This window comes from Musa acuminata, chromosome BXJ2-11 (genome assembly GCF_036884655.1).
Source record: "Musa acuminata AAA Group cultivar baxijiao chromosome BXJ2-11, Cavendish_Baxijiao_AAA, whole genome shotgun sequence".
Lineage (NCBI taxonomy): Eukaryota > Viridiplantae > Streptophyta > Magnoliopsida > Zingiberales > Musaceae > Musa > Musa acuminata.
In genome coordinates this window covers 27,259,623-27,283,542 of record NC_088348.1, presented here as the reverse complement: position 1 = coordinate 27,283,542, position 23,920 = coordinate 27,259,623, and the positions used below count along the sequence as shown (strand labels likewise).

Genomic DNA, 23,920 nt, shown 5'->3' with positions numbered 1-23,920 from the left:
CTGCGCACAGCCCATGCCCTGACGCTGCGTGATGGAATACGAGAATGGGACCTCCAAAAATTCCCATGACAGTGTCATTTCAAACGATGACCTCGCGACGGACTAATCGCTCCACCAACCTCTCATCAATGCCTGTTGCAGAGGTAGCAGCCTACCGAGCCGAAGAGCGTTAATGGCGACCGGGCCCCTGCAGCGAACACGGACAGGAGCAGACTGGCAGGCTTCGACCACCGAAAGAGACGTCGCACCGGTGCACCCACCCCGCCGAGGCTTCATTGCAGCTTCGCCATGGGCAAAGGTGAGAGCGGTAAAGGAGTCTAACGGAGATCAGAGTTAGGAAGTACTCGTTGGAGAACCCGATCCGTGCAACGATTCGCCGAGCCTACGCGCATCTATCCATCCTTCGTAACTGGAGTCATTCATCGTGTTGCTCTCCTTGTTTGATCTCGTTAATTTCAAGCCAAGTTTCAGTCCGTAGGCAGATAAACTTCATATGGATCATGAATCTGATCATGAATCTCGATAATTTCAAGCCAAGGTTCGTGGTCGTCATCACCTGAACGATCTCGATCCAAATGCACTTAAACTGATATGAGAACCAGTTCAGTTCCTCGGACAATACAACACCATAATGCTCCAAACCATCATCTGAGAAGCTCCTGATAAACTATGCACTCACCGAAACACTCCATCTCCAACTCCAAGCACTGAAACATCTTGGATTTTGTGGCGATTTGTGGTTCAAGTTATCCAAAGCAGTGAGCGAGATCTGAACTCTCAGTCTGGACGGAGCAGAAATGAATCATTCAAAGCATCCCAAGCTCGGAAGCAGAAGGTCAGTGAATGCAGCCACCAGCCACTCGGAACCTCAAACGCAGGACCGGCGACCGGCCCGGACGACAAGCGACAGGTGCAAGCAACGCATCAGGCTTTCACCTCATAAATTTCGTGTCGGGCCGAGGCAGAAACACTTGGGATGGCTTTAGGGTTTGGATCGTGGACAGAGGTCGTCCTTGGAATTGATTGCACGGGTACGTAGGTCTGCCGTGCAGGACGGCCACATGAGGACACGAGCTTCTGTTCTCAGTACATCTACTTCATGCCCACAGACTTGCGTGACATTATGGCCTCTCTCTACTTCTTTGGATATGCAATTGGGTTCTTTACATGGCAATGAGTGTTTTTTTATATGTGTATGCATAATCTTAATTATATATTTTTTAATAATAATTATTAAAGAAAAAGACAGAATATGTATATAACATTCTAAATATTTTTAATATTTTGATTCTTATATTTAAAAAAATTATATTCACATTCTTATAGTTACAAAAGTGGAGCATGTATGTCCAATTATCATAATATCATTACTTTTATTAATGAAAATATGAAAACAAAAGGTAAAAAGATAATTTTATTATTTCAATTAAAGACGATGGACGATAATATCGTTAGAAGCCGCGAATGATTGTTGTAGATGAGGAAAGTAACGACGAGAATCGAGAGCTACTCATCTCGTATATAAGTTATTCGCGGTCCCCAGCGATGTCAATTTCCGCCACCATCAATATTATCCATCATCACCAAATGAAAAGTTAAAATTAATTTTATCTTTTATTTTCATATTTTTATTGAGAAATTATCAGGATAAATAAATTTAAATATTTTACATTCATAATTATAAGTATGTTAATATATTTTTTTTAAATATAAGAATATAGGTAAGTAACTATCGAAATAATTTATAATTAATCTTATATTTATTTTAATACATAAGTGATCTGTATTGAGTGGAACCCACACGGTTTGTTTCTTCGGATGGATCGTGACTTTTTGATGGAATTGTATGCCTTTCAATGGGTCCCGTATGGTTTCATGAATCCCAAAATCACATTTGAAGAGTGACTATGACGCTTAACATCGAGGAATGTGATGCCTGTATCTTCGTCTCAGTCAATCTCCTTTTCTTAATGACTAAAGAATGTGTGGTTATATAAGAAGAAAGCAATACCTTTCAAAATGGTGAAATAGTAATATGTCATATTCCTATAGCTATTTGTTAAAACAATGATATAATAAATGGTTTCATTTTTATCTTTTAAAACTATAAATTGTCAATGGTCATACCATATTCTATTTATTTAAGGTATTCTTTGTTTTGTTAAAATCATTTTTTATTTTTTTTTTCTTTCTTAATTAGCTTTAAATTGTATTAGAAATCATGAGCATGGATATTATCTCATGTTTAAGATGATCCAAACTTTTATACGCCCAATTGGATATGGGGAACAGAGGGGAGTAGTGTGACTTGGTTAGAGACGTCATCCGAGAAATCTCCTTGCCAACTAATGTTTAAGGAGATTTAATTCATGTTCTAGTGAGGATGGGAGGATGGGAGGTGTTAGTGACAGACCGGGTGGAAAGCTATGTCTACCTCCGTAGACACTGCTCATTCCATGAGCGCCACCTCCTCTCACACCCATACGACTCTCCAACACGGACTCCCATCATGTTTATGACACCTCTCTCTCTCTCTCTCTCTCTCTCTCTCTCTCTCGATCTGCTTTTGCCTATAAAATCCAATGGTGGTCTGAAGAGACCCGGCACCGAGAGACCTCAGGGAGGAGGAAGAGAGAGTAGTATGGCTTCAAGACCAGGCCTCTTCACCGAGTGGCCATGGCAGAGGCTGGGCAACTTCAAGGTCTCCACTTGCTCTTACCCCTTCCTTCTTCTCTTTCTCATGCTTATTCTTGTTGTGCAGAAGCAACTGCTGCTGCTGCTCTCTCTCTCTCTCTCTCTCTCTCTCTCGTTGCATTCAAAGGCTGACAATATACTTGCGGAAGGATTTTTCCAATGCTGAACAGCCAAACAGCATATGGTTGTAGAGAGTGAGGAAGGAAATGGAGATGAACATCATCAAGCGACTGCAAAATCCTGTAACGCTTGGCATGTAGAAGAGACTAAACCACATAAATGAGTAGTGATAAATGATACCATCTCATTCTTGATCAATACAGAGTAACAATAACCAATTAATCATCACCTACGGCTCATTACTCAAAGCTGAGCTTTCATTATGTGAACTCAGTCCCTCATGTATAAGATTTGTATGGTGCAAGGGACTCTTTTAACATCTACTACTTTCAACCTTTCTAATACAATGAAACAAACAGTCCACAGACATATCTCTCTTCCTGCCTTTGCAGTGATCTGATATGCACCTCACTGTGAGGAGCTTTTACTTGGTCCTTAACATCAATCACTTTCGAGCTCTCCCTCATCAAAGAGTTGGGGTTGCCTCTCTGTCGTAGGCCTGTGAGCTCATCGGTCTCAAGATATATGAGCAGTGGCTTGGTTACATCTTTATCTAGTTCTTCCACTTTTTCTGAAACAACAAATAGAAGGCTAGTATCAGTTTTCTAATGATGCCAAAACCAAAATTTTGTACTGTGAGAAACATGAGTATTGACTAGGTTACATCTTTATCCTGTTCTTCCACTTTTCTGAAACAACAAACGAAATGTTAGAATGAGCTTCTAACAAGTACTCTGGATCTGATACTTGTCCATGGTAGAGAAGTCTAAACATCACATTCTCTCTTTGTTGTAGTACCTGGTGTTGGCTCCTTGGAGTTTGCATAGCCTGTACTTGGCGCTGAGCAAGGAGAGGAAGGAACTGGACCTGACATACCTCATCATACTCCCGTCTTTGCTGTTGAGGATGCTCCACAACCAAGTCTGGATCAGTTTAGCTCGCTTCCAGAACGCACGCAGCAAGAACCGGATCGTTGACAAGAGCATCGAGTTTGAGCAGGTCGACAGGGAGAGAAACTGGTAAGCACACCTTCCTGCAAAGTCACATCGGAAGAAAGAATTCATCAGAACACAACATCACATATTCTTTTAATCTAACCTCGCTAACAACAACATAGCAATAAGAATTCATGATCCATCTAAACCAAAGTGTTTGGCAGGTAAACTGAAATGTTTTACCTTTTTTAAGGATTTGTTTTTCCCTCACCTGCTTGACATAAAGAGAAATACAACAGGGACGATCAAATCATCTTCAATGGGATACTGTTCTATCTGGGTTATTTCTACATTCCGGGAGCAACCAACCTTCCAGTTTGGAGGACAGATGGAGCACTGCTCATGGCTTTGCTGCATATGGGGCCTGTGGAGTTCCTCTACTACTGGTTTCACAGGGCACTACACCATCATTTCCTCTATTCTCGATATCACTCCCACCATCATGCTTCAGTTGTTACCGAGCCTATCACATGTAAGATCAGATCAGTCATTTTTCTCCTTTCCTAAGGGAAGTTAGCGTAGAGTAAGATTTGTTAGTTTATCATACTCATGCAACTTATGGTGCAATATCTAAATTAAGCAAACATGTGGTGCAAACATCTTCTTTGTAGTTTTCCGATGAAACAATATTTAGGTTTAGCATCATGCTCGAGCTTACAGATCCGGCACGATAATTCCTTGTTACTATCAGATTAACAGAGATAAAAGCATTGTATAGAAGAGCTGGCACAACTATAACATAGAACTGTTGCCATAAATCTTTGATCGAGGAGCCGAATGTAGTTACTGTTTTAATATTGAAGCACTTTAAATACAAACACAGGACTTTGAACACATTAACATATGAATCAACAATTAAAACTTAAAGGAAGCTGCACCTTTAAGAATTAAAAAAATATGTAAAGCACTTCTGATGCAAAATTACATGGAAAACTCAATCATAAGCACTGTCCAGATTGCAGATTTTATATCTCCAAATACTTAATCATGAGCACCGTCCAGTAGTACTACTTTTTTGTTACATTAACAGGAATTTAACAGAAACTCAATTTTGTTCCAAAAGGGTAAAGGAAACAAAACGAAAGACAAACAAAATGCCTATGTGATACGTAGAAATCTTATGATATGCAAAGAACGCTACGCTAATGATGAAGCAAACACTTTTGACTTGCATGAACAAATCATTCATTCCTTGTGAAGTTATTGCCACAAAAATCATGAAAGAAAATTAAGAGTAACAGTTTCTTCATAGCACATATAGGCAATCTACAACTCAACTTTTATGAATTATATTAGATTTTCTTCAGTATTTTTACATGCTTTAACTTGATTCTGTTAGTATCTGATTCCTAATCTTCGTTTTGACAGCTGTCATTCATCCGTTCGCAGAGCATGTGGTGTATTTCTTGCTCTTTTCTATTCCAATGGTGACAACAATCGTAACCAGAAGAGCTTCCATTTTGGCATTGCTGGGCTATGTTGCATATATTGACCTGATGAACAACATGGGTCACTGCAACTTTGAGTTGGTCCCAAAGTGGCTATTCACAGTCTTCCCGCCTCTGAAATATCTTATGTACACACCCTCGTAAGTATATACTACATTAGCACAGCTGAACTTTTATTTTATAGAGAGGAGCTTAGTTTCAGCAGAATTTGGCCAAAGAAATACTCAGCTTTAAGTGAATAAGTTAGGAAGGTCATAGCTTTAAATCAGATTATGCAGACTTGGATCAAACATGTTCTCCTCAAACAAATACATTATGTCTTCCAAGTCAATTAGGGTTTGGATTAATCGTATCTCAAAAGTGTACCAATTTTCAATCTTAATTTGAATCTGTCAAGCATGCAGCAAAAAATAGTCATCTGAAAGACACGTTGTTGGAGTCCATTCCTTTACATATAAAAGTCTAAACCTAAGACAGAGAATCTAAATTATGAAAATAACTGTTCTGAGGTAAAGAAGTACGACACAAAAAATCCAACTAAAACATGCAAGCCACAGAAAGGTGTACTTCACTACCTTGTTGTCTTTCCACCAAATTTTCTAAATTACAATGACTGATCATTACTTAGATTTATTTGACACCATGCAGTTATATTTGTTGATAAAGAAAGACTTTTAGGTTTGAACATTTTCAACATTCAAAAGGACTCCAACACTTGATAGGCAAAACTCAAACTTCCAAACCAAAACCAAGAGTCCAATCTCATTAATTGTCACATATTCTTGAAGTCAGTATTGCTTTAATACTTAGAAATATTTTTTTTTTTTCAAAATTTGGAACCAAATATCATGTACTGTCTCAAAATATATACTCCTGTAACTGGCTTGTTCTGACAGACCTTCATTACTGGGCTGACTGGTGTTCTGTTTCTCATAATTTAAATGCAAATGAAGTCACACAATATCTCATATTACTGTACAGGTTTCACTCTCTTCATCACACTCAATTTCGAACAAACTATTCTCTGTTCATGCCATTCTATGACTACATATACAGCACAATGGACAAGTCATCAGATGATCTATATAAGAGATCGCTGAAAGGAAAGGAGGAAGTACCTGATGTAGTTCATCTTACACATCTTACCACTTTGCAATCAATTTACCATTTAAGAATTGGCTTCGCTTCATTAGCATCCAAGCCATACAACTCCAAGATGCCTATCTTGCTAATGTGGCCAGTGGCATGGACCTCAATGTTATTAACATGGATATACAGCTCCTCCTTCACTGTCGAGAGGAATGGTTTCAAGAAAATCAAGATGCAAACATGGGCAATACCGAGATTCAAATTCCAAGTAAGAAATGTTACTGACAAGAAAACGAATTTTAGTAGTTGAATTGTTATATCTGATATATAAATTGTTCATCTTGCAGTATGGCCTACCAAATGAAAGAGATGCAATCAATGATCTAATTGAAAAGGCAATTTTAGAGGCTGAGGACAAAGGAGTCAAAGTTCTCACTTTAGAACTCCTAAATCAGGCATGGTCTTTTCTTTTTCTTTTCTTTTTTGGCTAATAAATTAAGGCAAGAGAAGTTCTTTTATAGAAATCATCAAGTTGGGCCATAAGATGCATGTGAGAGAGAGAGAGAGACAGAGACAGAGACAGAGACAGAGAGGATAGAAAAACATAATCAGAGAAGAAATATACTCGATTTAGCAATTAAAACATCATATATTTGCAATATAACTAACAATACCTTTTTCACTATACAAATAGACTACAAATAACATCCACATTGTACAGTAAATTGTTTGCTTAAATATCAGATTCCATGGAAAACTCTAGCTTTACCAAGTTTACATTTCCTAGATTAACTGAAATTGTGTCAAGTGACTAATCATAGATAATTATATAGCTGTCATCCTAATAGATGCAAAATCACCTTGAATATGCTCATATAATCACTTAAATCTCCTAAGATACCCTAACAATAATGTAGACTTTCTAAATAAGAGCTGACATTAGTGTTGCACCAGACCTATACATTTGGAAGGCAACAGTTCTGAGATTTATTGCAGTCCAACATATTTCAAATGTTTGCAAAATGCAGAACCACCAATTTGAGTTTGAATCTCACAGCCCATTTTCTGTTTGAAACTCAGCCCTTGAACAATATAATAGCTATCTGTAACAATACATATCAGACAAGAAAAAGACATGCCAAAATTAGTGACGTATCTCATGAGAAAATGCCATAGGCAAAGGGGGTAAAAGATTAACGATCTAACAGAAAATAGCTCTCGTTAATTTAAGTCAGCAAATTGCCTTCTGCATGATTACAAAAAAAGTTTGCTTTCAGGCAAATGAACTCAATGGAAATGGTGAGCTCTATCTTCATAAATACCAAAACTTGAGGTTAAGAATTGTGGACGGTAGCAGCTTAGCAGCTGCAGTGGTTCTTAACAGTATTCCTCCGGAAACAAAAAAAGTCGCCCTCTGTGGAAATCTCTCAAAGGTAGCCTATAGAGTAGCTTCTGTGTTGTGCCAACGTTGTGTTGAGGTATGGAAACATTTCTTGCAAACTGCATCTCATCATCTATGATTGTTTTCTGATAAGTAAAAATATGTTCACAACTTAACTAGTTTTCTGCATGGTTCATGTTGTACAGGTAATGATGACACGGAAACGTGAATATTACATGCTCAAATCGCAAATACCAGAAAGCATAGCAGGTTATCTATTACTTTCAAACAACCATAACACTCAGGTAATCTATTTATTTTGATAAATAATTGCATTGGAAACACCAGCATCACAATGGAACTGACTGTTTAGGCTTAAAAACAATGAAAAAGAATAATCATAACAATTATCAACACAAAATATGCAAAAACTTGGACAGACAAAGATAAGTCTCATAGAGATTAAAAAAAATTAAACTATTTAATGCATAAAATTATAGAGACTTAATTAAGCAATTTTAAATCAAACACATTATGGGCATAATTAGAATGTTTTATGACTCTATAAGAAGGATTAAGAATGTAGAAACTAGAACTTATGCATAATATATAACATAGAATAACAATTAGTAGGTTTTCCACAGGTTTGGCTAGTAGGAGATGGCTTGGAAGATGTAGAACAAAGAAGTGCACCAAAAGGTACATTATTTGTCCCCTATTCATCATTCCCACCGAAGAAGGTCCGTAAGGATTGCACATATTGCACCACTCCAGCAATGAAGATACCAGACACAGTGGAGAACATGCACTCTTGTGAGGTACGGAGTGCTGCATATTCATTTTATTCAAGTCAACTACTTGCATATTCATGACACTTCTAAGAATATTGATAGACAGCACACAATAACTTGAGATTTTTAAAACACGAGAAAAGTCCATTTGTGTGCTTTATAAAATGTCCTTACACATCTGGTTGACAGAATTGGCTACCGAGAAGGGTCATGAGTGCATCTCGTGTTGCTGGTATAGTGCATGCGCTAGAAGGGTGGGATTCACATGAATGTGGAGATAAAACTCAGGATATTGACAAAATGTGGTCCACTGCACTCCGTCATGGTTTTCTCCCCTTGTTTGGAATTTCACCAGATTTATCCAACTAAACAGAACTTAGGATGTACCTGGCAAGGTACATAATGTGGAACTCTTAATGTCACATACCCTTTCAGATGGGCAGAAGCTTCCTTTCTTCATTAAGTTCAATAAATTATGCATTACCACTTGACAATACATGAGAGAAGTTTTATCCAATTCTAGTGATGGTTTAAAGATTGTGCCATGATCCTACTGGAGACAGCAATAGGCAGGTATTCACTGAGGTGCTCAAAATTTGCTAAACACAAAAGACTTCAATTACAAGTTGTCAAATTTGAGCTTCGTATTGATGCAGCAAAAGTCAAATCTAGACTTGACAAACACTCAAAAAGCAGCAAAAAAATTGTAATTTGTTTACCACTTAACTGAAGTGCATCAACCAATTACTACAATAACGTCATCACTGGGAGGTATACCAACCCACAATGCCCAGCTGAATAAAATGATTTAAAAATGAATTTTATATATTCCAGTATCGAATTATACATTAAGACTGGTACTTTGTCTGACCTGTATTCATAACCTTTGTATTGAAGAAATGCAGAAGAAAAACATCTTTTATAGAATGAATGGTTAAATATCATGAAATCAAGTATGTACCACCAAGCTTATTGGAGGCAGAACGTTTTACCATAGATCTTTATTTTCAATGATCTTAAATTCATTAGAAAGATCTGTTCAAACTCTCTTAGAAAGATCTTTACATTATAGAAGCAAAGTCAGTGTTGTAATTTGGTGACCACATAGTAAAAATTTTGTTAATGCTTGAACTGTGTTAGGACTTAGGACTACACAAGCTCTAGAAAGTTTTATTGTTTCTAGTGTTTTGTGTTGATTACAAGTGTGGTTTTAAAGTATTAAAGGTACGTCAAAGTCCTATTAGAAGGAGAGGGAATATTGCTTTAAAGTTGCTCAGTGGTCTATGAGTAGCTTGTGGGTGGTCAATAAGCTATTAACAAAGAAGCAATGATGATTTTAGTGAAATACTCTCTGTTGTGGTGGGGGACTTTATGTCGTTCTCTCTTCTTCTATCCTCTCTTTTCTCCATTCTTTTCATCTCCTTTGATGTAATTTTCTCTTCTATTGCCTCTTTTCTTATCCCCTTTTGTCTAAATCAAATTTCATAAATGCTTCTATTAACTCCCGTTCTAGTGTCTTCTCCAAGTTTCTATTTGCATTGTACTTCCAATCTAGCCAATGAAGAAAAAAACCACTAACTCAAGTCCTTGTCTACATAATCAACAAATTGTGTTGAAAAGAACACAATGACCAGCAATGGAAACAACAAATAACCATTAGCTTCTAAACTTGTAGGTACTTCTATTGGAGCAATTAGAAGTAAACTATGTTCCAATTAAGGTTCTAAGAGAGATTATAAAAGAAAAGTGAAGGCAGAAATAAAAGGTGGTTATTAGTTAGTTGATTTGGTCTACTAAAACAATGATTGAGATCCTGCAATAATTCACAGAATGGTCCCCTGACAATGTTCCAAGGCCACAAGAGAAGACTTTACATATCCCATTAATTACAGAATCTAGAATAAAACACAACATTAAATTTTCTAAATGAGATTGGCATGGTTGCATTTAGTACGTCGACTAATTGCTTACGTTGATCCAGAAAGCAACATTTCTAGCCTAAGAAAACAACTGTGTTGTAGGCAGAGCTTAAGTGGGATCCTGTTCTGTGAAAGCAGAGTAGATGAACAAACAAATTATTGCAACAATGATGACAGGCAATAATAACAAAGTCAACCAAAAAGTAGGTGATGTAAACAATGATAAAGGTTTTAAAGCATCATTATGTTGTGGCCAAGATCTAAACACACAATCAGAATATTGAATCATTTGCACAGAACTTTTTGTATCAGTTCCTAAGGCGATCTAGACAACGATGAAGTACAATACCAAAAACCAAAAGGGTGCAAAGACCATAACATTAATAACATGGGAAGAGAACACAGGGATCTACCGATGGATGCAACCAGTCCTCCTGATGTCAAAAGATTCCTTCTTTTTCTTGGTAGAATGTTAAAGATCTTCTGGCAATAACAAAAGAGAATGAACATAATGCCATGGAACTGAACGTTAGGATTCAAGAATTAATGCAATCGGTCCACTTGATGTCAAAAGATTCATTTTTTTTCCTTCATGATAGAACATTGAAGATGTTCCACCAAACATGAAATCAATGCCTTCATCGCAATTATCGAATGACATAAAGAAACAAATAACAAGAATGTCAATGCCACGTGAACTATCATCGGTCGATTAACGCAACCGGTGCTCTCGATGTCACAGGATTCATTCTTTTTTTTTTTGCCGCCGACCAGGAAACCAAAAGGATATCAGAACAAAAGGGACATAAAGATACCTAACAAAAAGGAAACAAGAAGTCTAATGCCATCGGAACTGACCGTCGAAATCCGTTGATTAATACAATTAGTTCTGCTGATGTCCGAAGATTCCTTCTTTTTTCTTGGTACAATGATCAAGATGTTCCTGCAAACAAGCAACCAGGAAAACAAGGTTCTCAAGGTCTATAACAAATGATATCAGAAGCAACAAGTGTAGGAAGACGCATAACAAGAAAAAGAAGTTTGATTCCATGGCAACTGACCGTCAGCATCCATCTTGATCCCGAACCACTCCTCTTAATGTTAAACGGAAGCTCTCTCGAGTGCTCCAGAGAGGGTCGATGTGAAACCCCTCTGGACATGACGCGAACGAAAAGTGCGGGGGAAGTAGAGATTAAAAACTACATTAAATAAAATAGTGTTTGCATTCTTTCACAGCAGCACCAGTGGTCTAGTGGTAGAATAGTACCCTGCCACGGTACAGACCCGGGTTCGATTCCCGGCTGGTGCAGGTTTTCTTGATTATTTTTAATCTTATCAAAACTCAGATTAATCCTTTTTTTTCTTCCTATTGAACATATAACTTAATAATCGGCAACAATAACAAATATACCAAAATATAATAATGATGTATTATATCATCATAATTGCATTTAGTAATCCTTTTTAGTCATAATTATTTATTCTCTAATAATTAAAAATGTTGTCTCATAGAAAACTAACACAACAAGCACGCAATTTCTAAGTTGCAAGTCAAAACGAAACGAGGAAACAAGTCGATCAGTCTCCCTGTCTTTTGACCTTCTCCAAAAGGGCTCTCCGTCCAGGAAAAGGATTGGCGATCTGGTGGTGGTGTTCTCCTCTCAAAACTCCTCTCTTGATCACCAAGGCCTCGTTGCCTCTTCCACTCCTCTCCTCCACTCCCACCTCCCTTCTCAGCATCTCGAGCTGCTGCTCCCTCTTTAATCTCCTCCTCTCCCTCCTCTCCTCTCTATTTCCTCTCGTCGCCACCTCCTCCTTCCCCTCTTCTTCTTCTTCTTCTTCTTCTTGTTCTTCTTCTTCTCCTCCGCCGCCAATCACAAATCTATGCCCCTTGCTTAAAATTCCCACCCGTCTTCCGCTCGAAGTGCTCCCATGGAGCGGACCCTTCGGATTGCCTCTCAAAAATCCATCCTTGATTTGTTCCCTCGATGTCGAATCCGTGGCGAAGGCTCCCGTCTGTTCCTTGCTCGAAGCAATTGAGTCGCAGGCCGGAACGATCGTTTTCCCGTCCCGTTTCAGCCGCACTCCGCCCAAAATAGAACCCACATCAACACCTCCCGATTTCTTCTCCGGCCCCGGTCTGGAACCGCTCGAGATCTTCGATTCCCGGCGAAAGGTCACGCGTTTACCCTCTCCATGGCCGCCCTCCGTGGCCGGGGATGGGCTCCGGACCCGGGGTATGCGCCCGCCCTTGGAGGTGCCCAGGAGCTCGAAGTTGATCCCGGCCCAGGCGTCCTTGGCCTTGTTGTCCCACCCGAAGCGATCGCTGACCTCGATGAGCTCGGCGACGGGAGAGTCGGCGGGGTCGAATGAGCTCCGGCGGAGGCCGTCTCCGGTGAGGATCCGCTCCAACGCCTCCCACTCCAGCCGGTCTCGGTAGACCGGGTCCTGCAGCACCTCGTCGGCCAGGCGTGCCCACTCCTCGAAGTCGCGGGCGCGGAGGTTCCTCGACACCCACCGAAGGTAAGACGACGGAAGGGAGCCCAGCATCCGTCCCTTGTGCTTGCCGAAGTCAATGATCCTGTCCCTCGCCGGAACGTTATGTGAGCCGGCCAGCCTGGGACGGAGGCTGGCGACGCATGGAGGCCGGATCTGAGAAAAGGGGAGATGGAGCAGAGGCATCGACGAGAAAGATAAGGAGCAGAAGCAGACTAAAACAGACCGACGCAGAGGACAGCGGCGAGGGGTTTATCTCACAGTGGCCTTTCCCACGTGGTACTCACGTGACAGGCGTGTGATCGTCATTTTCATCATCAGAAGAGGGGGCTGAGATCTCATCTGCACCGTTTTGATTTTATATTAAAGGTATATTTATTTTCCCACGTCATTTTTCGTCAACCAACTATATTTCAGCTGTCGTTTCATATCGTTTGGACCTCAATAATTCTTACAAAATAAGCGTTTGAAGAACACACCAAAAAAATTTCCGTACTGTGTCGGAGAACTAAACAACTCGATCACGGATGAATGGACTCGGAAGCAGACTGGATAAGGTTATTGCAACTCCACATGACATGTTGCACCCTTTTCTGACGCATCTTGCCACGTAAATAAGTGATATGATGATCAAATATTGGGCAGCCCTTCTCGATCTCTATAGCTGCAGTAACGAAGACTAACCAGTCATATATTTATTTCTTTCATTTTTTTCATAAAATATAAAAAAAAATTAATTTATATGAGGATTAATTATAGATTATTTTTATAATTAATTATATTTAGTATTTTGAAAGTAAAATATTAATATAAAATATAAAAATCGTAATATAATTTTTAAAAATATAAAGATTTATGGTGTTATATAATTAGTCTTATTTGGATTTATGCTACTATGCAGAAAAACCCAGAAACAAAAACGAACTTACAAGATGACCCTTACCCCTTGTGGCGATGGACGGCAACCCTGGCGGCCCTTCTCGGCGGCCTCTCCTCCACATATCGCGGGGCGGCAACGAACTCCCCCGACTCCACATTTCCGCCGCCGAAGCACGCAAACCTCTTAAAGCTCCGATTCCTCTGCGGCCGAATCACTGGCTCGTCCTCGACGACCGCGGCCACGGGGGCGCCGCGGTTGCGTCCTCCCTTCTCCTGTCTCACCACCTCGCCGCTGACTGGCGGCAGCTCGGCCCTCCACTTCTCTAGCTTCCTCTCCAGCTCCGTCCTCTCCCGGTCCGCCGCTCGACTGGTTCCCGCGGTGGGACGCTTGGGCTTCGGGACCTCGGGCCTGGGGGTGGAGGAGGCGTGGCCGCGGTCGGCGTGGACGGGGACGGAGCGGGCGGAGGGGTCGACGAGGGCGACGCCGAGGTTGAGGATGCCCTGCGGGCGGAGGGAGGCGGGGCGGCGGATCTGAAGGGCCGCGTAGTGGGTGGCGGAGGAGGGGCGGAGGGTGGAGAGGAGGGCGCGGGCGGTGCCGAGGAGGATGTCGGGGCCCGGCAGAAGGCCCGGGCGGTCGGCGTAGACGTCGATGGTGATGGCAGAGGTGTCGGAGTGGAGGACGGCATCGTCGACGCGGAAGACGAACTTGTCGTTCCAGGTGGGGTCGGTGTGGCCGGAGGCGTCGATGCGGGTGCGGGCGCGGTGGTCGGGCCGAAAATAGGCCACCGCGTATGTGCGCATCGACCGGGCGGCCGGGTAGAGATCCTGAGCCGAGATCACCGTCACTTCCAGGTGGTGTCTCGAGAAGGGGATGGGAGGAGGCGCAGGGTAGTATCCACCGCCTTCTCCTGCTCCTCCTCCGACGTCCCCAGCGGCGACGCTGCCACCTCGGCCTCTCACGGAAGGGGCCATGGTGGCGCTTCCTCCCTCCGCCTCCGCCTGAGTTGCCGCTCCCGCTCCACGGCGGAAACCTCTGCGCGCGAGACATTTTATGGCGTGGGTCCCTCGAGAGAGGAGGTGGGGCGTAATGTGATCCGGGTGATGGACGGTTAGAAGAACAGCTGGAATTGCAAGATGAGTGGGTGATGACAGCGGGGTGTTGGAGTTTGGGGACGCCAATGTTGGTACAGGAGTCCGTAATATTTATCTATTTATTTGGGGATAAATACGAAGGATATATAAGTAATTTCAGTCAATCTTATTAATTTTAGGATAGAATACTTATCCCCGTCATAAAAATTCATCGTGAATGGATGGATTGCATTGACTTTATAATCTTCGTGTTTACGATCAAATGATTAGTTTAAGCCGAAGTTGTTTTATATATTAATATTCAGAATGTAGCAATGAGGGGGAAAACAATTTCATGTGATTAAGTGAAACTCACATCCAATCATTTTGCAAAAGAACAAAATTATACCTTTATTAAGAGCAAAAAAATTTAAAGTTTTCATAGTTTAGGATCCTCAAATTGAATATGACGATGTGATATGAGGATGTTGCTCGCATTCAATTAAATTTAAATAATCAATTTTTCTTAAAAATATCTTAATATTATATTTTGAGAGATAATTATTATGATCAAATCGGCACTAAAAGGGGTGATGAATTAGTACAGTATTAAAAATTACATCGAGTCAAAAAATTTATATAATAAAAATTATTTCGATAATATTTAACTTTAAAAATGCTCGTAAGAGTATGCGTAACGAAGGAGTAAAACCGTTGCAAAGTAAGTAAGTGACAATGAAGAAAGAAGGCATACTAATTTATAATGGTTTGGTCATCATGATATATATCCATTCTTGATTTCTCTTCAGGTAATCGACTTTCACTATGGATCTTCTTTTAATGGGTGAAAATCAATTACCTTTTTACACTTTTTCTCCTTTTCACATGTTCAAGAGAGAACTTTTACACTTTTCTCTTTTAAACCTCACTCATCCCTTGTAAACATTGTAACTCTAGGAAGAAGAGACTCACTAATTTAGAGAGATTATAATTTTTACTTAAGTATTATTTTCTCCTTTTTCAACTCAATTTTCTGCTCAAATTCGTGCATTCCATACAGAAATAGTTGGGATATTTATAGACCCCGAATGGCTTCAAAATTGGAGCCAAAAAAAGACTCATCCCGGGTTTCTCGGGTCCCGATGGTACCACCGCCTAAGCTAGGCAGCACCACCGCAAGCAACATTGATACTGGGCTATACCACCGCTTAGTCTGGTGGTACCATCGCATAGTTTGACGGTACCATCGTCTTATAAACCTTCTAGGAGGAAGAGAGTTACTAATCTAAAGAGATTATAACTTTTACTCAAGTATTATTTCCCCATTTTTCAACTCAATATTATGGTCAAATTCATGCATTCCATGCCAGAGTAGTTGGGGTATTTATAGACCCCAAATGACTTTAAAATTGGAGCAAAAAAAAATCTCATCTAAGGTTTTCCGGGTCCCGATGGTACCACCACGTAAGTTGGGTAATACTATCGCCTGCAACATTGACACTGAACTATACCACCACCTAGTCTGGCGGTACCACCGCTTGACATAGTCTTGAAGACTGTCTCGGAGACTGAGCCACTAGTGATGTCATCGCCTGGACCAATGGTGTCATCGTCTAACCCAACTTTTGGGTCACTGAATGGACCTTTCTTTTGCCCAAACAATCCCACTTTGGGCCTAGTTAGCCCCTAATTGAGTTAACCTAATTACATTCTAAACCAACTTAATTACAACTAAAAATACTTCGATCTAGATAATTATTATAAATAATTAATCATATGTTATCCAGCATGTCATTGGTTCATCGGTACTTCGTCCAATCCTTTGGCGCATCGTCCTCTTTTGCGGTCTTTTGCCCAATTGGCATGTTGACCTCCGCAACTTCAATTTTCTTAACACAATGTCCGCTCTTCTAGGCTCATTGCTCGAACTCATTGCATGAAACCTTCTACGAACACGTCGATCGATCCTCTGGCTCGTTGTCCAATCTTCTGACATATTCCACTCCGGCCCACTATTGATTATTCCTACTTTCATTGTCTTTCCTGAACGAAGCTAGTCATGCATAACTCAAAATGCAGATTAGATCATAACATTATCAATTGGTTTCATCATCACATTTAACGATGTAACCAAAATATTATCAATCTTTTTTCTATCTTATAATATATTTTTAAATATATCGGTTAACATAGTTGATAAAAAATATTATTGATCACTCTTTCATTTAAAAGATATTATTGATCACTCTTTTATTTATTTTTCATATTTTCTTTTACTTTAAGATCCATTTGATTGATCCAACACTTTCAATATTAATATATATTGATTTATAATAATACAAATACAAAAAATGATTGTATAAATTGATGTTAAAATTATAAATAAATCATAATCATAAAAATGAATAAAATATAAAAATAAAATTATTTAAAATAAAGTAAATATAAATATAATATTATTATTTATATATTTTCAATAAATAACACCAAAAATCTAAAAATCTTAAATTTTTAGAAGACAAAAAATCATTTATACATTTTAAGAAATAAAAAAAATATTTTACTAATTTCAGTTTTCAAAGTTTGAATTTTTTTTTCAATTTAATATGAATTTAATACCACTTTGTCCTAAAATTTAATATTGGCGATGCAATTATTTTTTCAAAAAATTCTAAAATATTTATGAAACCTTATAAATGTGTAGGGAAATCCTTAATACATATCCTTTAATGATCCAAACATTAAAAAAATATTTTATAGATCATTCTTGTCACCACAAAACTCTACTCCGATAGACTACATTATAACATAGTTTGTGAATGCTGATTGATGTTTTGTTTTCATTTTTCTGCTGTCTGTCCAATTGTTTTTAATATGAGGGTAGATTTACTATCATTTGTGTGTTTTGACTCATATCAATTTGTGTCATCGAAGGACATGCCAGTTTTATGAGCAGTATATATCAAATCATTATTGCCATCTCTGCAAGACTTGTTGTTTTTGTTTATTTAATGACCTTCTATTGGCAATCTGATGCACACCCAAAGTTTTGTTTTCTACTCACTAATCAAATTTAGTTTTGCTTTCTAATTTTATAAAGTTACCAATACAAAACAAAACTAAAAATTGAGTATTCTTTTATCGTATTCATGAAAATTTATAGAAATATATAAATGGCATGAGCATTATTATTTTATATCATAATTGTTAGGTCGACAATGTTTTATGGATTTGAACGTTGTATTATTAAGATATAATCCATACACAAAAAAAAAAAACCACTAAGATAAGAATATTTGGTAAAAGTAAATTTATCAGAAAATAAATTTTTTTTTTCATGAACAATTATGTGCAGCTTCAATGGTGGATAAAATAAGTAGTAATGGTTTTCAAGTATATGAACTTGTTAGTTAATTTAGTTTGAAGATGTAAGACAAATAATATTAACGGTAAAAGGAAATGGTTTTATCAAAAATAAAAATAAAATATTTAAATACTCTTAATTAATTAAATATGTTCATTTTCTATATTTTAATTATGAAAAAATTATCCATAAAATCGATCTTAAATAGTTGAGATTTTATATTTTATTATTATCATTGTATATAAATGACATTAAATAAAAAAGAAATCGAGACAATATTTAGGATATTATATTTTTCAGTAATTAAAAGCTGAAACTTTCACTACTATCGATAGATTAGAATAACCAATTCAAAATTATTATCATTAATCTTCAAAACTCTAATAAACTCAAACATGAGTTGGGTTGATGAGATGATAGACTGATATGATCCATTTTCTACTACGTTGATAAGATCAAGATGAGGTTAGAAGAAGATGCCAATGTGATGCAGAATAAAGTTAAATGATTAAATCTAAATAACTGATGGATTAAAATAACAATCTTTTTTTTTTAATGATGTTTTTGACTGTGTCTTTTGTCACACAAAGGAAACATAGACAAAGTCTCTCTATTTACCTCTTTCCAATAGTTTTATTGATACATTTTAATTTTTATTTCCAAAAATTACTGATTAAAATTGAAAACCAATTCATAAAACCAATTCACATCCGAGCAAATAAAAAATTATCTCATTATAATTTTCAGCGAAATTAACGAGTCAGTGGGTGTTGCTGGTCAACTCTGTCTCGTTTTCCTACGAAAGGAAGAGCGTCGATCCGTCTCGCATGAACAGAGGAGGAGGAAGAAGAAGGTTTCTTCAAGCTTGGTGGGCGTCGCTGGTGATGTATCCTTTTCCTTATTATGAAACCGTACACGTTTAGGAAGACTTTGACTCGTAGAAAAGTAAGCGAAGTAAGTTCTTTGGCTCCGCGCTTTCTTGCTGGGCTGCGACACTTTGTACGAAGAGTCGCCGTGATCTTTCGGTGTTGTGGTCAAAGATTTCCCCTGTTTTTGATCGAACCTCATCTCCTGGTGAACAGACTCGAAAATGAGCCACATCCTGGTGGTATTTGTTGGCTTTCTATGGTTGAAAGCTATGTGGTGTGAATGAAGAAGCATGGAGGAATTGGAAGGAGAATAAGATCCATACACGAGTTATCTGCCTTTGTGTCGTTGAGCGAGCTCTCAGCAACAGCAGCAACAGCAACAGCAGTACCAGTGGAAGCTTCTTGTTGTCTGCCTGCGCAGAACACCTCCACTGTCATTTAAGAGGGCACGAAGACTTCCCCGGTCGTCTCCCACCAAAGCCATCGTCCCCACATCATTGGCTCCACAAGAGACTTCAAGGCAAGCCATCAACCTCAATCGCTACTGCTACACTTACCCCTTTTTCCTTTTGCAGCTCTGTTCTGCTCTTTTAGAACAGGAATTACCTCCATCGCTTGTTTCTTCCCTCATCTTTCTATCAGAAAACCTAGAAATACGCTCAAATTACGCTCGCTATATCTTATTAGCACATGAAGACAAACCATACTAAGAGAGAGAGAGCGAGAGAGAGAGAACCCAATCTAGTCCTACTGGATTCATCACACACACCCTTTAACACCTTGTACATGTGGCTTTTTCCACTCCCCTCGAGATTACAGAGAAGAAAACAATACGGAGTAACCCAAAATCTATGAGGGAACGGAGTGAAGAACACGACTAATTAGCCACGCTGGGAATTAAGTGCACGAAGTACGTGCATGGCGCAGCTACACCTGGTTGGTGGTCGCCGGGGTGGGCCGCGGCTCCACCCGCGCCGCCGCAGACTTGAGCATGAACCCGCCGCCGCCGTCGTGCGCGCTGGAGTCCTCGTCGTGGTAGACGTAGGCGAAGCCGCCGTGGCGTGTGAGGTCCATCCCGGCCATCTCGTCCTCGGCGGAGATCCTGAGCAGGCCCAGCTTGTGCAGCGCGAAGAATAATGGACACATGGTGCAGCTCACCCACCCCAGGATGACCAGGATCTGGATGACGTGGGCGGCCAGTAGCCTGCCGCCGCCGCCCATGAAGAGCCCGTAGGGCCGCCCTGGCCGCCCCTGGTACACCTCGTTCACGTACTTCTCCCTCGCGAAGAGGGCCGTGAAGATGATCCCCCAGGCGCCGCACCCGCCGTGCAGCTGCGCGGCCTCGAGGGGGTCGTCGAACTTGAGCGTGGCGGCCAGCTTGTTGAGGCCGATGAGGACCCAGGCGGAGACGAAGCCGCAGATGATGGCCGCCCACGGGTCCACCACGGAGCAGCCGGAGGTGATGGCCGCGAAGCCGCCGAGGAGGCCGTTGCAGACGTCGACCGCGTTCCAGTGGCCCGTCTGGAGGCGCTTCCCGAAGAGGGTGGTGAGCGCGGCGGTGCAGCCGGCGAGGGTGGTGGTGACGGCAGTGCGCCCGACGGCGGACCACTGGCCGTGGATGGACCCGCTGGGGCCGTAGGTCTTGAAGATGACGTTGAAGGATCCCGGGTTGAAGCCGTACCAGCCGAACCAGAGGAGGAAGGTGCCGAGCACCACCAGAGTGGCCGAGTGGCCGCGAAGGGCCACGGAGCGCCCCGTGTGGTCGAAGCGGCCGATGCGGGGGCCCTCGATGAGGGCGCCCCACAGCCCCGCGATGCCCCCTACCATGTGCACCACGCCCGAACCCGCGAAGTCGATCACCCCCGACTTGAACAGCAGCGACTCCCCCGGGTTCCGGCCCGCCGCCGCCCACCCATCTCCCGACCAAAACCTACCATCCATTATCATCATCATCACCGTCACGTCAACCAAAACAGAGCTATCAACGATGCAATTCTGAAAGGACTAATGAGATCGATGTTAGATACCAGTGGGAGACGACGGGGTAAACGAAGCCGGTGAGGAAGGCAGAGTAGATGAGGTAGGCGACGAACTGGGTGCGCTCGGCGATGGAGCCGGAGGTGATGCCGGCGGCGGCGATTGCGAAGGCCCACTGGTAGAGAAAGTTGGAATAATCGAAGTTGGACTGCGGCACCTCCTTGAGGCCGAAGAAGTGCTTCCCGATGAAGCCGTTGGAGGGGCCGCCGAAAGCAAAGGCAAACCCGAAGAGGTAGTAGAAGAGCCCGCCGGCCGCCGCGTCGAGCACGTTAGTGAGCATGATGTTCATGGTGTTCTTGGCGCGAACCGAACCAGCGCACAGCATGGCGAAGCCGAGCTGCATAGCGAAGACGAGGTAGGCGGAGAAGAGGAGGTAAGTGGTGTCGATGGCGAAGCCGGCGTCCGTGAACTGGTTGCAGATGTAGTCGGCAGCCGCGGAGGAGTTGGCGGCCCCGCCCAGCAGCGGCGTCAACTCCGACAAGCATGACGACATCTCTGCCGACTGGTGCGAAGCGACCGTGCAGAGGATGGGGGAACCGGCGGCGGAGGAGGACCAGAATGGAGCTCGCTTTATAGGCTGCAGGAGTGGCATTGGCGACACGCTCTTTCTGTCATCTTAACCGTCCATTTTGGTCAAATTAACTTTTTGATGGAACGGACGGTTGAGATGCGTTTTCGGACAACACTCATATTATATTCTATAAGAATTTAATATCAATAATATATATATATATATATATATATATATATATATATATGACTTTATGGCCATTTGTTTTTTAGTCTGATCCTTATTTCATGTGATTGTTACGGACTCCAATCAATTTCATGTAATCTGATCCATATTGATATAAATTTATTTATTTTTTATTGGTCAGATTTTTTAAAAAAATAAAAGATGTAATTTTCCAACAAAAAATTACATGACTCAAATACTGAAACAGTTTGCAAAAAATTCAAATAAAATATAGAAGTCGATCTGAAATCGACTATCATTTAATTAATTCAAGTTGATTTAATATTTATTTGATTATTTTTTAAAATTTTAAGAAGAATAGTAATGTTCTTTTATGATAGTAATGAAATAAGACTTTGATATCACAGATACACATGAATAAGAAAATAAATCGATTAATTGGCTCCTTAAGTTTACTAGAACGAAGAATGATTGTCTCACTAAAATCAATATTTTACTAGGCTCCTAGAAAAAGATTTTTTTTCTTATCCCAAGTCATTTAAGGTGTTTTTCAAGTGATATATTTTGGTTTTTATGAGCTTGAACTACTTAATTAGAATCAGGAAGAACTTCCAATCACCTTGGCATCTTTCAACCTAATTTCGACCTTCTGGTGAAAAGAAAGCTATTAAGTTGCAATCATGTAGGGATTTTAATGACAAGGAATTTGAGAGGCAGAAGACATTTGTATGGTAGGTGTGGAGAGGCTTTTGGTTTCTTCAAAAAAACATCACCTTCAACTCTGCCTATCCACTGAAGGCTATATCATCCTTTTCTTTCTTTTTGGGTTCTTGTCTTATTCCTTGTCATTTGTACAGAGTTTACATGTATCATTTCATCTCAGTCATAATATAAAGTTCATGTGTGTTTTCAAGTAATACTAAAATATGAAAAAAAGGGAAGTCAAATATGAAATACATGGCATCAAGGTTCGCCGTATCGTATCGTACCGACGTTTCGACCCGGGCTCGGTATGGTATGGTACCAGTGTATCGAACGGTACATCAGGGTATATCGAATAATTTTACATTTTTATACTATAGTAGTGCTACAGTACTACAATAAAAAAAACTGTAGTACTGTAGCGGTACCGGGCGGTCCGCGTACCGGTAATTTATCGGACCGATACGTACCACTTGCCTATCATTATTTTCTTTATTGTTTTAATTCTTTGTTTACAGATGTAAGGTTGCTGTTATTTCTTTCTACAATGCTACACAATTTTATGAGGGAAAAAAGTGCTTTTAAGTTCAACAGAAACTAATTTCTATGTTTTAGATTGTTCACTGCAGATTGATTTTTGAAGCATTGCCAAACTCAGTTTCTGTGTATATTTATTTAGCTTTTCAGAATTTGCTATCTTGTTTGTGCAAATTTTATTCTATCAAGAATAGAAAATAACTTCTATAGTTCATCAGAAACTAATATATGATTCAGATTCCTCATAGAAGTGTTCACTTCTGATTGATTTCTGAACCAATTGTCAAAATTAGATGTCTGAAAGTTTCAGCAAACATGAGAGTTCAGCACTTTCAGAAATTGGGTCTTCAGACTCTGCACTGAGTGGTGGTATGTCTCTGGCCTAGTAAATGTAATCCAAATTGGAAATGGAGCCTTAGGCTTTGACTCTCAGAGGCTTACTTACCTCTGTAGAACTCTGGAGAGCCAATCAAAAGAGGCTGTAGACTTTCAGAATCAGAAACTTTAGCATTTAAAGATACACCTAATCATTTAAGATGTTCTTTATTTCTCATTGACTTGAATATATATACAAAGAGGAGGATTCAATGAATTGAACACACCATCTTTCTTCTGAAAGATATGAAACAACAGTAAAGTAAACAGAGGAATCCATCAACAAGCTGTTCTGATCAAATCCATGTGGAAAAGTCAACACTTTGACAGACAACAAATTTATGCATCAAACACAGCAAAAAGAAAAGAAAAAACTACATGGTAGGTTATTTACTGCAACTTCTTTGAATTTCCATCTTGTATATATTTGTTTTGGTAAGATTGTGGACATTGATC

At 40.1% G+C, this 23,920-nt stretch overlaps 4 protein-coding genes and 1 non-coding gene across 5 annotated transcripts; 2 read left to right on the top strand and 3 right to left on the bottom strand.

The window, feature by feature from the left end:
• Window positions 1-2,541: 2,541 nt before the first annotated feature.
• Window positions 2,542-9,014, top strand: LOC135626554 (very-long-chain aldehyde decarbonylase GL1-5-like). Its single transcript, XM_065131952.1, has 10 exons — window positions 2,542-2,701; window positions 3,610-3,833; window positions 4,049-4,281; window positions 5,178-5,397; window positions 6,239-6,614; window positions 6,694-6,801; window positions 7,624-7,824; window positions 7,934-8,032; window positions 8,372-8,545; window positions 8,708-9,014. The coding sequence occupies exons 1-10, from the start codon at window positions 2,642-2,644 to the stop codon at window positions 8,885-8,887; spliced, it is 1,875 nt and encodes a 624-aa protein (XP_064988024.1). The 5' UTR covers window positions 2,542-2,641; the 3' UTR covers window positions 8,888-9,014.
• Window positions 9,015-11,675: 2,661 nt separating this feature from the next.
• Window positions 11,676-11,746, top strand: TRNAG-GCC (transfer RNA glycine (anticodon GCC)). Its single transcript has one exon. It is a non-coding gene; the product is annotated as a tRNA-Gly (tRNA).
• Window positions 11,747-11,843: 97 nt separating this feature from the next.
• LOC103971699 (uncharacterized) lies at window positions 11,844-13,119 on the bottom strand. Its single transcript, XM_009385788.3, has one exon. The coding sequence runs from the start codon at window positions 13,117-13,119 to the stop codon at window positions 12,016-12,018; it is 1,104 nt and encodes a 367-aa protein (XP_009384063.2). The 3' UTR covers window positions 11,844-12,015.
• A 338-nt stretch (window positions 13,120-13,457) lies between these two features.
• Window positions 13,458-14,896, bottom strand: LOC103972545 (uncharacterized). The gene is made up of 2 exons (XM_009386903.3): window positions 13,877-14,896; window positions 13,458-13,597 (listed from the first exon to the last, which is right to left on the bottom strand). The coding sequence occupies exons 1-2, from the start codon at window positions 14,782-14,784 to the stop codon at window positions 13,564-13,566; spliced, it is 942 nt and encodes a 313-aa protein (XP_009385178.3). The 5' UTR covers window positions 14,785-14,896; the 3' UTR covers window positions 13,458-13,563.
• Window positions 14,897-19,770: 4,874 nt separating this feature from the next.
• LOC103971697 (ammonium transporter 1 member 1) lies at window positions 19,771-21,696 on the bottom strand. Its single transcript, XM_009385784.3, has 2 exons — window positions 21,144-21,696; window positions 19,771-21,046 (listed from the first exon to the last, which is right to left on the bottom strand). The coding sequence occupies exons 1-2, from the start codon at window positions 21,644-21,646 to the stop codon at window positions 20,044-20,046; spliced, it is 1,506 nt and encodes a 501-aa protein (XP_009384059.2). The 5' UTR covers window positions 21,647-21,696; the 3' UTR covers window positions 19,771-20,043.
• Between the last annotated feature and the right edge of the window lie 2,224 nt (window positions 21,697-23,920).

Excerpts from the sequence above, each read along its gene's own strand:
- LOC135626554 (XM_065131952.1), top strand. The coding sequence starts at position 2,642 with ATGGCTTCAAGACCAGGCCTCTTCACCGAGTGGCCATGGCAGAGGCTG. Across the intron at positions 4,282-5,177 it reads TGTTACCGAGCCTATCACAT|CTGTCATTCATCCGTTCGCA; the intron begins GTAAGATCAGAT and ends TCGTTTTGACAG. Across the intron at positions 6,615-6,693 it reads TACCGAGATTCAAATTCCAA|TATGGCCTACCAAATGAAAG; the intron begins GTAAGAAATGTT and ends TTCATCTTGCAG.
- LOC103972545 (XM_009386903.3), bottom strand. The coding sequence starts at position 14,784 with ATGGCCCCTTCCGTGAGAGGCCGAGGTGGCAGCGTCGCCGCTGGGGAC. Across the intron at positions 13,598-13,876 it reads GCCGTCCATCGCCACAAGGG|CTATAGAGATCGAGAAGGGC; the intron begins GTAAGGGTCATC and ends TCGTTACTGCAG.
- LOC103971699 (XM_009385788.3), bottom strand. The coding sequence starts at position 13,119 with ATGCCTCTGCTCCATCTCCCCTTTTCTCAGATCCGGCCTCCATGCGTC.
- LOC103971697 (XM_009385784.3), bottom strand. The coding sequence starts at position 21,646 with ATGTCGTCATGCTTGTCGGAGTTGACGCCGCTGCTGGGCGGGGCCGCC. Across the intron at positions 21,047-21,143 it reads TACCCCGTCGTCTCCCACTG|GTTTTGGTCGGGAGATGGGT; the intron begins GTATCTAACATC and ends AATGGATGGTAG.